Source organism: Papaver somniferum, unplaced genomic scaffold, assembly GCF_003573695.1.
Source record: "Papaver somniferum cultivar HN1 unplaced genomic scaffold, ASM357369v1 unplaced-scaffold_133, whole genome shotgun sequence".
Lineage (NCBI taxonomy): Eukaryota > Viridiplantae > Streptophyta > Magnoliopsida > Ranunculales > Papaveraceae > Papaver > Papaver somniferum.
In genome coordinates, this window is record NW_020622492.1 from 7,122,117 (window position 1) to 7,136,268 (window position 14,152).

General features: G+C 36.8%; 1 protein-coding gene and 1 pseudogene across 1 annotated transcript; one reads left to right on the top strand and one right to left on the bottom strand.

Moving 5' to 3' along the window:
* Positions 1 to 2,682: 2,682 nt before the first annotated feature.
* On the top strand, positions 2,683 to 4,990 carry LOC113333578 (annotated as a pseudogene).
* Positions 4,991 to 5,344: 354 nt separating this feature from the next.
* LOC113333458 (photosystem II reaction center PSB28 protein, chloroplastic-like) lies at positions 5,345 to 6,571 on the bottom strand. Its single transcript, XM_026579930.1, has 2 exons — positions 6,397 to 6,571; positions 5,345 to 6,013 (listed from the first exon to the last, which is right to left on the bottom strand). The coding sequence occupies exons 1-2, from the start codon at positions 6,473 to 6,475 to the stop codon at positions 5,538 to 5,540; spliced, it is 555 nt and encodes a 184-aa protein (XP_026435715.1). The 5' UTR covers positions 6,476 to 6,571; the 3' UTR covers positions 5,345 to 5,537.
* Positions 6,572 to 14,152: the final 7,581 nt, after the last annotated feature.

Consider the following 14,152-nt stretch of genomic DNA (forward strand, 5'->3'; position numbering starts at 1 on the left):
CTTTGATCAAAGATTCTGGTAATATGTCTGGTCAAGTAATCAATTTTGACAAATCAAGATGTTTTTCAGTAAGAATGTACATCATGAACTTGTTGTATCGCTTATTAATGCTTTGGCATTTAAGAAAATCGATCTAAATGAGAAACATCTAGATATTCCTTTATTCATTAATAGAAATAAAACTGAAACTTTTAGTCATTTACTTGATCATTTTGGTAAAAGAACTGTGCAATGGATAGGAAAGCAATTCTGTCAAGCTGGAAGATCCACAATGGTGCAGAATGTCTTGAAATCTTCTGCAGTCTACCATATGAGTACCTTTATCATTCCAGACACCATAACTCAAAAATGGAACAACCCAAAGGGATTTCTGGTGCGGAAAGAATAACCCAGGTGGTATTTACATCAAAAACTAGAGAGATGTTTGTTCTCACAAACTCCAAGAGGGCCTTGGCTTTAAAGACTTAAAAATCTTTAATAGAGCGATGTTAGCTAAATTAGCTTGGGCCCTTATTCATTCCTCAACTGAGTTGTGGGTTAAAATCTTGAAATGTAAATATTTCAAGAATTGTCATCCTAGAAAACCTCTAGATTCTTCTTGGTTATATAAAGGTATTGTTGTTGGTGTAGACATCATTAGGAAAAATTCTATTTGGGAAGTCAAGAACGGGTCTAGTATTCATGTTTTTACTGACAATTGGATCCCGGAAGCATCCTCTCCTCTTTGTCATTGTTACCCTAATCCTAATATGCTTGTGTATGATTTCATAGGCCCCCATACTAGGACTTGGAATATAATAGTTTTTTCACTTTGGAAAATGTCCAGAAGATCTAGTATGGTTGCATACTAAGAATGGTGAATTTTTCGTGAAAACATGTTATAAAGCTCTCTCGGGTGAGATAAACTATTTACAGAATCCCCATACCAGTCAACCTACCTACAAAGTCCTATGGAGCTTCCCCACTCTTCCTAAGATACATCTCTTCCTTTGGAAGTGTATAGAAAATGTCTTACCTACTGGAGTCAGGCTCTGACAATACAGAAACCAAGTAGATACTTGTTGCTTATGTGATACTAATTCTGATGAATCGGCTGAACATCTTTTTCTTCACTACGATTATGTAAAAACTGTTTGGGCAAATACCCTCTTTGGTCACTACGTAAGTTCAGAGGATCTTTCTGACACAAGTATTAGGACTTGGTTTGATGAATGGTTGAAGAGTAGTAATAGTAATGCTATCAAACAATCAATATTTGTCACAGCATGGTGCATATGGAGGTATAGATGTTTCAAGACCTTCGAGATAAAATTGTGACACCACTGAGCACTGCCAATTATGCTTTGAAACTTTTAGCAGATATAAATGCTTGTATGCCAGCACCAATTGTTCCGCTAGTCAGATCTGCTGCACCTATAGAGTCACCAGATAACAGTGGCCTGCCTGAGTATTGTCGTATTCTATGTTGTGATGCTACCTATGACTCTGATACTAATGAAGCAGGTTTTGGTCTTGTATTAACTGATTTGACAGGGTCTTTTGAAGGATGCAAGCTCATCAGCAGAAGAAGCAAAATGCATTGCCTTACTAGAAGGAATCAAATGGATGGAGAACAAAGGTATAACCACATTCTGTGTTCGCAGTGATGCAAAGAGTGCAATATCTTATGTGAGGAATAATAACCATCAACTATGTTGGTTTAATCAAACTATTTTAGATGATTGTCGGTTTCTTTTAAATAATTTTCCTTTCTCAAGAGTTGATTTTGTTAAGAGAATTTTTATCTCTATAGCTGATAAAGCTGCAAAACATTGTTGGAGAAATAATGTAATGGGCGGATGGATAGGTGAAAAACCTTCTCTTAGATCTGTAATCTCTTTTTTGAAAGGAAATTAATCTTTTATCTTAGCAAGAGAAAAAAAATATATATAAAGACTATCAATCATAGTCATCAAAGAGCACTTATTTTCTTTGTTGTTTAAAGGAGAATTTCTGAATGTAGGATTTTTGAATCCGTAGTTTTTAGGTTATTATTGACGCTTGAATCATATTAACTTACTATACAAAAACTCGTCCCATAAGGGGGTACTTCCCATACTCTATACGCCCCAATCCATACCGGTAATGGGAGGGTATTGGTACTCTTTTTATGAACATGGTAGTGACTAGAATTGGCATTACCCGCCACGTACCCGCCCATGGCCATCCTTAATTCCCTATACGAGCAGTACCGTTATCAAATAGTTGAATCAGTTTCTTCCAAAATTTCTCCAAATGGATAAAGCGAGCAGCTATAGAACTACATTAAAAGTGAAGCAACCGAGATTAATGGAATTTGAATATAACGGTTATATAATATATAAGATGCAATAAATCATACCCAGAGATCTCGTGAAATATTGACAAATGATGATGAACGATCAGATATGGGCTCCGCAGATACTCAGTTCCTCTTCTCTCACACACAAACTCTCAAGTCTCAACAAAAGATACTCGTGAGGAAGAGCTCTTAAGCATCACGAGTTTAGTCATCTCTCTATCACAAATTCTTCTTCAAACACTAAAAGAAATTCAAATTTTTCTCGACATCTTCAAATTCCCCCTTTAATCCACTTCACAAAAACATGCAAAACCCAAAACAAACAACAATCAAACAAATTCTTAATATCGATCATAGAGAAAATGGAACCGAAATTACTTTTCATCATTTTCTTTTACTTCACAATTACATTCAACTTGTTTTCATTCTCTGTTTCAAATCTTCAAACTTATACAATTACACCCACAGTCTCTTACTAACTCTTCCTTCGATCAACATACTCAATGGCATCTATCGTTTCTTGAACGAGTTCTGGAATCAGATGAAAGCCCGTCCACTCGGCTTCTCTACTCTTATCACTCTGCCATGGAAGGATTCTCAGCTAGCCTTTCTGAATGTGAATTGATGACAATAAAAAGTATGCCTGAAGTGATTGCAGTTAGACCCGAACGTCTCCTTCAAATTCATACAACTTACTCGTACAAGTTTTTAGGACTTAGTCCAGTGGCTAGGGAAGGTGCTTGGTTACATACCGGGTTTGGCAGAGGTACAATTGTTGGCATCCTTGACACAGGTGTTTGGCCCGAGAGCCCGAGTTTTAGTGATCATTTAATGCCTCCAGTGCCAAAGAAATGGAAAGGAATCTGTCAAGAAGGCGAAAAATTTAATTCATTGCTTTGTAATCGTAAACTTATTGGTGCTAGATTTTATACTAAAGGACATCGAGCTTCTGCTACCCCATCGATGGGAATTCCTATGAGGGAGTACATTTCTGCTCGAGATGCCCATGGTCACGGGACTCATACTTCATCTACAGCCGCTGGAGCTTCGGTTCAGATGGCAAACGTGCTGGGAATGGGAGCTGGTGAAGCTAGAGGAATGGCACCCGGAGCTCATGTTGCCATTTACAAAGTTTGCTGGTTCAGTGGTTGTTACAGTTCTGACATAGTAGCTGCCATGGATGATGCTATCAGAGATGGATTTGATGTTCTATCTCTCTCTTTAGGAGGATTTCCTATTCCACTTTTCGAAGATAGTATTGCAATTGGAAGTTTTCGAGCAATAGAGCACGGTGTTACAGTGATTTGTGCAGCAGGAAATAACGGCCCCATCACAAGTTCGGTGGCAAATGAAGCTCCGTGGATCACAACTGTCGGTGCTAGTACTCTTGATAGGAGATTTCCCGCTACTTTACGTCTGGGAAATGGTGAAGTGCTATATGGAGAGTCTATGTACCCAGGAAAGCGGCAATTAAGCACAAGCAAAGAAGAGCTTGAGCTGGTTTACGTAAGTGGAGCGGATGATGGAAGCGAATTTTGCTTCAAAGGATCTCTTCCAAGGAGCAAAGTTAGAGGCAAAATGGTGGTTTGTGATCGTGGGACAAATGGAAGGGCAGAAAAAGGTCAGATTGTGAAAGAATCCGGTGGAGCTGCAATGGTTCTAACAAATACAGTGATCAATCTAGAGGAAGATTCTGTTGACGCCCATGTGCTACCCGCAACATTGATCGGTTACAGAGAATCTATTCGCTTAAAAAACTACATAACATCCACAAGAAAGCCAACAGCTCGAATTGAATTCGGAGGAACTGTTATTGGAAAATCCAGAGCCCCCGCAGTTGCTTTGTTTTCATCGAGAGGGCCTAGTCTAACGAATCCTTCAATACTGAAGCCAGATCTAATTGCTCCAGGGGTGAATATAATTGCTGCTTGGCCTCAGAATCTGGGTCCAACTGGCCTCCCACAAGATTCTAGAAGAGTTAATTTCACCGTGTTATCCGGAACTTCCATGGCTTGTCCCCATATCAGTGGAATTGCTGCTTTAGTACGTTCTTTCCACCCAACATGGAGCCCAGCTGCTGTCAAGTCTGCAATCATGACAACTACTGATTACATTGATCATTACGGCAAGCCAATTATGGAAGGATCAAAACCGGCAGAAGTCTTGGCAATGGGAGCTGGACAAGTAAACCCTGAAAGAGCAACCAACCCTGGATTGGTGTACAACATAATGCCATATGACTACATTATTCATCTTTGCACTCTTGGTTATGCAAGAACAGACATTTTCACCATTACTCATAGAAGTGTGAACTGCCATGAAATTCTTGCGAAAAACAAAAGGTTCAGCCTCAACTACCCCTCCATGACTGTCATCTTCAAGTATGGAAAGACGAGCAGTATGATTAGAAGACGATTAACTAATGTTGGTTCCCCTAATTCTACCTACTCGGTGATGATAAAGGCACCTGCAGGAGTGAAGTTAAGAGTCAAACCGCAGCATCTGACATTCAACCATGTATATCAAACTTTGAGTTACCGAGTTTGGTTCATATCCAAGAAGAGAAGAACAGCTTCTCAGATGATCCACGCTCAAGGCTATCTGAAATGGGTTCATACTCGTAACAGCTATTACAGTGTTAGAAGTCCAATTTCTATAACTTGGGCATAAAATTACAACTGGTTTAGACGGTTAGTATTAGTAGTAGTTGTAATGATAATGGTTCTTTTGTTACTTGCCGTAGCAAAAGAAACTCACTTCAATTAAAAGAAAAATCAAGTGTAGATTCTTTATCTTCCGATAAAGAACAGCACGAGGACTAGATCAAATTATGTATGATATTTGGTGGTGACCTCGAAACACTTCAAAATAGTGTAATGATATGATATAATAGTATCTATGTAAACTACATTTTCGCTTAGCACCCTAAGTACTAATCGCACACAGTCAGTCATACAGATGAAATGAGAAAGTGCAATAAGATGAAGAGCAGTTGTTCAAGTGCCCACTAAGACGGCAAACACATCTAAAACATCTTTAAATAGCTACATAACCATTTTTCATTTCTTCTTAGATGGCATATGAAAAAGATCTAGTTTTCAAGGAGTGACTTACATATTACTCAAGTGGGTAAAAAATCGTTACAAGTGGAGAATAGCTACATAGGCATCAAATAATTTTCTCGAAATGCCAGATACAAGTGGAAGTATACATGGCATCATTTTTTGATGAATTGCAACCCGTTAGCGTCTGAGTAGCGTTCCATGAACCTCATGAACCTGTCCCAATCACGTGGAGTTCGCATGGTGTACTTTGCTTCTACTCTCGAGGGTTTTCCATTAACAAATTTGGCACTAACATCAACTGTGTTAAGAACCCCTTCTTCGTCAATCATGTAAAAGCCAGTGATATCACCGAGTTCAGTAGATGAATCGAATACCGAAGGTTGATCAAAGCTGAATATTGCCACACCATTTGAACCATCTCTCGACTTTGTTAACCTAACATCTGGAATTGTCTGTTCATCAGTTCCTTGAATGAACTGAATTACTGGCTTAACCATCATAGTTATAGCTCTAGACGTCCGAGAACTTCCCCTTAATGGAACCCATCGCTGACGAGGTATCTGCATTGCTTGTCCATTCAATGAAGAATTTGCACTTTGATAAACAACCCGAGGTGAAGATACCAAGCCTACAAAACCAAAAAGAAAAATAAAAAAGTTATGCAAAATTCTTTTGCTTGCACATCAACAATCTGTGGAAGATACTGAACCTCACCCTGCTTATAGACTCCATTTACAAAAGTTTATGTTTGAAAAGTTGGTTTCAATTATTAACAATATCACAATTGAGAAACTATCTTCTAAGAAATCTCTAACAGGGTTTGGAAAAATTACCCACCAACAAAAACCAATGAATTACCACTCATTATTAAAGAAACACCCGAGGCATTGATTATTCTAGAGCAAAAACGAAATAATAAAATACACATACACCATTTTTATTTTTTACACGAATCAATAGCCACAACATCTCAAGTGTTTAGTTGTAGGAAGTTTAAGATAAGATGAAAACCTGAATGTGAACGTTGTTGGTGTTGTTGTTGACAATGAGAAATTGGAGAAGACAATGCAAGAGATTGTAAGGCTGCCATTGTAGATAATAGACAAGTTAGAGAGAGAAAGTGAGAGAATACAGGGAAAGGAATTTATAAGTTGGAGGGTGGTTTTCTATGGTGTGTGCTAAAGATAGCCAGCCATTTTTCTACTACTTCATAAGAATTAACAAGCGGATAGAATAGACACATGTATCTTTCCCATTCTAATCCTTACTTGAGTGTCTATCAACACTACCTATCACCTATGTACTCACATTTTGCCTCTTTTTTTTATCGAGTATTGCTTGAAGAGCCATCCTTAAAAAGAAATCCGTCTTGGTGTAGTGTTTGAGAGCGAGATACGTGGCGATGGAGCGCCTTAGCTTCGATGCGATCCGCTAGTGTCGAACTGGTGTGTGAAGTATGATAGACTGGCTATTGACTAGTCGTATTTAGATCGACAAGCTGTCATATGGTGGTACTCTTCAGTATCTAAATCGGTAGTTTTGTTTGACTTGATCTAGTTAACTTGTTTAATCCAGATCTTGGAAGATCTAAAACTCGACAAAGGAGTTTAATTGACTTTAAACAGAAAAACCTTTGTCACACTCAACATTCATATCTCTTATTGACTTCTTGAGATAGAAGAGTGGTTACCAAACAGATTAATTATTTACTGTTTGGAAGACGATCCAAAAGGTTGAGTGCTTAAAGTCTTCAGAGAAACTGGAGCAACTTAAAATAGTGGAGTCTATCTTAGGATTTACGTGCATAGGCCAGATTGGTTGTAGGCGTAGGGATACTGGGGAATCTAGCTAATTAGGGGTAGTTTACTTGGTCTCAACTATACGAATTAATGTCTTTGTATAGCGGCTTAATTCTGAGAGTATTCAAAATTGGATTAAGTCCCGGGGTTTTTCTGCATTTGCGGTTTCCTCGTTAACAAAATCTTGTTGTGTGATTTACTTTACTTCCGCATTATAATTATTTAGTTATAATAAAGTAAATTACACTTTACGTCAATCCAAGACACTTGATATTGACCCTATAGTATATTGGTCTTGTACCGTAACTATTATCAAGTGATTACCTTGTTATTGTATTGTCTCGATTTTTTCCATAGACGATCACACAAGGTATCAAACATATAAGTTTACATCGAAAAGATTGTGGTGTACTTGATACCCTCGTCATTTCAAAAGTATGTTTTGCCTTTGTTTTGCTTTATGCTTTGCCACGAAGTATGGAAAAATGTCTTACATTGTACTTCATGCGATAAACTCATACCATTCGTAATAAGAAGTATCAATCTTCAAGGAGCATGAATAATAAGACATCCGAAGTATAACAATTATCAAGTCTCGAATAATAATTTTCGCATAAGAAGTCCGAAGTAGTATGAAGAACTGAATGAGAAGTGTAAGAAATAATAATCCTTGAATGTTAGTAAGAATTGTTATGAATCACTGATATATGATAAAAAAAAAATTGTAAATAATGGGAAATAATGATGGTTGGTTAGTTAACGAAGTGAAACATATAGATAACATGTGTTACGTAGCTTATTTCGTCGCCGGGTTACGACGGTTGTCTTTGCGCCTTTACGATATTATTTATTGTATGTATCACCTGGAAAAGAGTACAAAATAGTAAAAATTTTCCCAAGCACGGGTATCGCATCGATTCTCTACCCCAGTCTCTACTGAGTTACCGTGTCTTCGTTGTCTCGAAGCTTGTTCCTACGTTATTGGTGTGTATAACATAACAATAATATGACTGTAATAATATGAATGTTGGTTCGATCTCTTGATGATACTAATGTCAAATCAAAAATATTTAGTGTAAGAGTTTCTCATGCGATCAAAACGCAACAGTGTACTTTGAAAACTTTGAATAACGATAAACTGAGTCTCATGATATGTGAAATTTGTCCTTGATATGATATGAACTATGTGTGGTGTATATCTAGTTGACATATTGTGTGTTGTTTATGTTATAGTGTGATATCTACCAATTAGAGACAAAAAAACATGAGAAAATAAAAACGTGCTTACAAGCTGTCATCAAAATTGCAGCACAATGATCAGGTGTGAGGTAATGTTTAGTATCCATGCAGTAAAATTTATTTTTAAAACTCGTAATACTTAGCTTAAGGTTATTCGCCGAGTAGCCTTCGCTTCAATGATCCATAAGTATGGATACTTAGGTTCTCCTTTGTTTCTTAATGAGTTTCTAGTATTCTTTTAGAGTCTCTTGCTCATGATAGTAAACTAATGTTCCCTGTAAAGTACAATCTGCAAAATAATATAAGGTTTATGTTCTTAAAGTATTTTAAACATGTATATTACCTGCACTAGCGAGGCTATTAGATTGCTTTGGCAAATTAGCATATCCTTATTTCTTTATTGTACCTCGTTTATATCTTAGTTTTTCATTTTTCTGTGAGCCTTAGTGAGATCTTATTTCATTCAAATTTATGTTAACCAAAGTTGTGCATTTTTAATGGCCATTGGATTCAGCGACGTAGTCGCGAGCCTAAAATACTCTCATGAGCAATAGTCCCTCACCCTCGCCTTATCTTATCATTCAGCTCCCTAGAGGAGGGTGTCGTCCCGTTATATTCCCCGTGAAAGCCCTTTCAAGGGGGATTATATCTGACTTCTACAGCGCATCTCCCCTATCTAGTTATACAACAATCACTTTTTTTCCTGTGGTCTCTTATTCCTTCGCCTATTTATACGGGTACGAGATCACACTGTTAGAGCACTGCTTGGTCGAACTCGCAAGCTTTGCTATCTCAAGCTTGTATGTCAAGTTTAGTTGTCTTGATTTCTAGTCTACTTATAGCTAAGTCTCGGATTATGATAGAAAGTGTAGTTGAGCTTTAGACTTCACGGCGTTCATCGAATGAAGATGAAGAACTACTCAAGGTAACTTGTAGAACTTCATCAACAAAAGGTATGTGGAGACTTGAACTCATCTATCACTCAAACGTATATCTACTCTATCTCCTATTTGAAACAGAAATTTGTATTGCTATATAGACTTCAATTATACACATTTGGTATTTCGAGCCGAGTTTATCTCGCTTAACTATTTCTCGAAATATGTGTTAGTAAGCTTTCGCTTTAACCAAGTTCATCTTTTATTCTTGACGAAAGTCAAAAGATGATCATGTGAAAATTGTCTTGTAGCATCTTACATGATTTGAGTGAGACGGTCATTTGATGTAGACTCGGAATATTTCGTATTGATCATTCGATCACTTGAAAATTGTTTTCAAGCTAATAGTTTGTGTGAGACAGTTATTGTCGTCTTCCAAGAATGTTTAAATGATTGAAATAAGGGTTTAGAACATGTAACCATGATTGGATATAAACATAGTGTGTATTCACACTTGTGTAAAGTCCAGACTGGGAACCATGGTATGCATACCCGTACGCGTACTAGTTGGTTGTTGGAAGTACGGAAACTAAGTATGCGTACCCGTACGCGTACTGGCGGAAGTTCAAGTTCCGTGAATTTTTGCTGGAGTTTAGAAGTGAAAGTGGTATGCGTACGCGTACTGGCGTAACCAAACTCAGTCTGGCTACTTAGGTATGCATACCGGTTTGCATACTTAAGTAGGTCATGTTCTAAAATCGGTTTGTTGATGAACTAATACATTTACATAATAAGGAATGCAATCTTTTGCAAACCGTGGCTATAATGTTCATGAAATGATTCGAGTGAATCAAAATCGGTTTTGCTTAAATTGTGTCTTGTATACGTCTATGAGAATATAAAGAATTGAACAACTCTCTAACTAGTTTCATTTGAGTCATTTGAACTAGTTATGATAAAGATGAATAAGGTTGATATGAAAGTGCTCATATGGATAACCATTGGTTAACTATTATTGAACCAACTAAGTGTACACGTTTAGGTACGGTTACCGTTATCTAAATGACAATACATTTCATTTGTGTATAACAAGATAAGTTCGATCTAACGGTTGAAAGATATTAGCTTAATTCTAATCAGGTTTTCATCTAACAGTGAATATTGAATGCTTTTTTACCAAGGTAACATTGATTGCAAACTCTGATTTGAAGACTATATAAAGGAGAATTCTAGCAACTGGGAAACCTAATCCCCACACCTCTTGTGTGATACTATAGGTATATCAATTGTTTCTTGTTCACCTTGATTTATCAAAGACAGAACACAAGTCATAGGTATATCTTTGGGAGACATATTTATCTATACAATATACTTTTCTGTGTGATACAGATTTGTTTATCAAGTCTTTGACTTTGGGTCGTAGCAACTCTTAGTTGTGGATAAGATCAGCTAAGGGAATCAAGTGCGTAGAATCCGGCATGGTTCAAGAGGAGTAAGGAACGCTAATGTACCTTGATCAGTGTGAGATTGGTTAGGGCTCAACTACATTCCAGTCCGAAGTTAACTTGGAGTAGGCTAGTGTCTTTAGCGGCTTAATACAGTGTGGTGTTTAAATATGGACTAGTTGATATAATTGAGTAGGCTACTCTTAGTTTTTCTGCATTTGCAGTTTCCTCGTTAACAAAAGTTCAGGTGTCTGTGTTATTTCTTTTCCGCATTATATTCTGTTATATAATTGAAATACACAAGTTGTGCTTGAATCAATGAATAGGTAAATCCAACATTTGGTTGTTAATTGAAATTGATTGATCCTTGAACACTGGTATTTGGCACTATTCAAGTTATTTCTCTTATATTCAATCGGGCTCGCAAATTCTTATTTGTTTGATTGCAGATTGAATTGAGAAATTGAGACACAACTCTTGGATACACTTTTGTTGAGATTGAGTCTGACTGTCTAGTTGATTATCTCGAAAGTATATTGGAGTTTGTCCATACATATTTCTAAGCGAAAAATTGGGTGTGGTTGTTAGACCCCCGTTTTTTCAATTGGTATCAGAGCAGGCAAACACATTTAAGACCTCATAAGTCTGTGTTTGTAGCGATCTGAATCTATGGACAATAGTGTTATCTATGAAAATCGCATCACCAAAAACAAAAGTTATGTTTCTATGGAATCTATTAAAGATAAAGTTTTTTCAATCTCAAATATAGATGAAACTAATGTTTCAACGAAATAGGCGTGCACTGACAAGTGTTATCCCGATTACCTTTCAAACAAGTATGACTTTGTTGATGAAAGGGAAGTAGCCGAAGAGAGTAAACTGATTCTAAATCTTGTTAGAATCCAGGCTGATAGAATCAATCGGTTGAAAAACAATGTCAATGTTCTTCTCGGTACAGTGAAAGATCATGACTCTAGAATAAAGGCTTCTGCCAAGGGTTTCGCCGATGTTCGCTCATCACGAACCTTACTCGAGGCCAACCTAAAAAAATATTCTTTGAAAATTGAATATCTTTTGAGTAAACTCTCTATTCAAGGATGTTCCAAAGAATCCACTACAGCAACTGCTTATGTCTCAACTGTAAGAAATTCAGTTCCAGAAGTAAAATCAGAATCCCTTCCTATTGGAAAAGATGTGCTTGTGTCTTCCTCTAATCAAGAATACTTCGTGTCACTCGGAAGGAAGAAATCTCCTATCAATTGTGGTATGCTTGTTCATTCTAATCACTCATGTGATCAGAAAGTATGTCTCTTTTGCAATTCAAAAGGACATGTTGAACGGAAAAGAAATTCTAGATTGAATAACAATTCTTTTGTTCGTCTTCAACACGCCTTAGATTTAATACTCCAAGGTGTAACTGACATTCGAATGTCTAAACCCATCAGTTTTAGTACTCACCCTGTAACTCTACCAGGAAAGTCAGTTCTAGTTGCTCATCGAATGTGCGGACAAATTTTAACTCTAATTCAATTTGTTCAAGGATATTTCAGAAATATCCCCCTCAAACTAATGTGAAGGATGATGTGAAAAAGATTCCTTTAGGTAGAAGCAAAAGTGGAGACGTGAAGGACAACCTTAACCGGATAATTGAAGGATACAAGGATCTTATCAGCAAGCTGTCAAAATCCTCCACACAAGTCTCTTCTGGTAAGGATTCTAACTATGTCTCATATTTTGATGACACTGAGTTTTATGATAATTTTTCATATCAAAAAGGATTATTTCGTAGAATTGGAAGGAAAAAGACACTCAACCATGAACACCGTTCATTTAATGAGCTTAGAGCTCATACTTGTGCTAATTAAATCACAAGTTTGAATACTCACTCAAAAAAATCCTAGTTGAGTGAGATATGGTCAGGTATAATTATTGGTATTTGCTTTCTAATTAGTCAAGCTATCTTCTTATCGTCCATAGCTAAACTATTGTCTCTAGACAGCGCTGCCTAAATATTGTTTGTGTCTCAAGAAGTTCTTCGTTTTTATTTTAATTTCGAAGAAGCTTTCGTTGCAACTAAGTTTCCTTCTACTCTTGTGCTCTAAATTATTTCTCTGTGGAGATATAAAATTTATTGAGCCAAAAAATTCACGTAGCAAAAGTACTGTCGAGTCTTAAGGTACGTTTTTGTTTCGTTTTTTTTTCTTTTGGGTTCGGATTGTGTTCGTACGAGTACCCATATATTACTTGTCACGAACTATCTTTAGAAACCCTAAAATTTACCTTCCCTATGAAACCATTTAAATACCAAACCTATTGAGTCACGTACACGTACTCTAGGTTATTATCTGTTTGTCAAGAATGTCTTCACATTCTCGCACTGGTGATTTTGCAAGAGGTTTTGTTGATAAAGGTATTGGTTTCGAGTCAAAAGGGAGGAAGAAAAGAACCCTAGTAGAAGATGTTAGAGCATTGCTCGGTTGAACCCACCAAGCGTTGGTATGTCAAGTTTGGTTGTCATATTTTAGTGAATCAAAACTCATGTTAAGAGTCGTTTGATTATGTACTAGAGTCAACTTCGTATAAGTTAGCTTGAAAATATTAGGATATGAGACATTACAAGTATTGCGAAGTCTTGAAGATGTGAAGAAGCAAGGAGCTACAACGACCACAATCATCCTTCCACTTGAGGTTAGTGATATTTGACTTGAACTGTTTCATTCCCTAACGTATCTTTCAAGTCGTCCATATTGAAAACATAACTGCGAAAAATATTTGATAGACATAGTATTAAGGAATATAATACTAGGTTTATTGCTTAACCATTAAAATTTGTAGATAAGACATCGCCATAATCATTTGAATGCTATTGTGATTATGTATGGGTATGAGGTGAGGATTTCATCCTAGGGAACAATGTTTACATGTGTTCTAAGGAAGTAAGTTCATAAACTTGTTTCTGGACCGAAAAGGAAATTGCTAGGTGTTATTGGTTTTGTTATTCATTGCATATCTTATGAACAACCAATATGTGTGATAGAGTATAACCGCTCACAACTTATTGTGTTCTTGGTAGAACTACTCACAAAAGCCTGACTTATGTATTGGTATAACTTTTATTAGTAAAACCGATCTTAAGTAATCACTTGTGGTATGATCGTATTTTGTATATCTGGCCAATTAAAAGAAAAGGGGAACCAATCCTTGTAAGGGGTGCAGTACATCAAAGGGAACCGATCGTTATATGGGGTGCAGCAAGGTTTGTATCAGAAAGGGGAACCTATCTTATGGACATGTGGAACACATTTTTAAGCAAAGGGGAACCGATCCTATGGACATGTGAAACACATATAAGTTAGATAACATATATATGTGGGGAACCGATCCTAGTACCTAGTCAACCGAATTT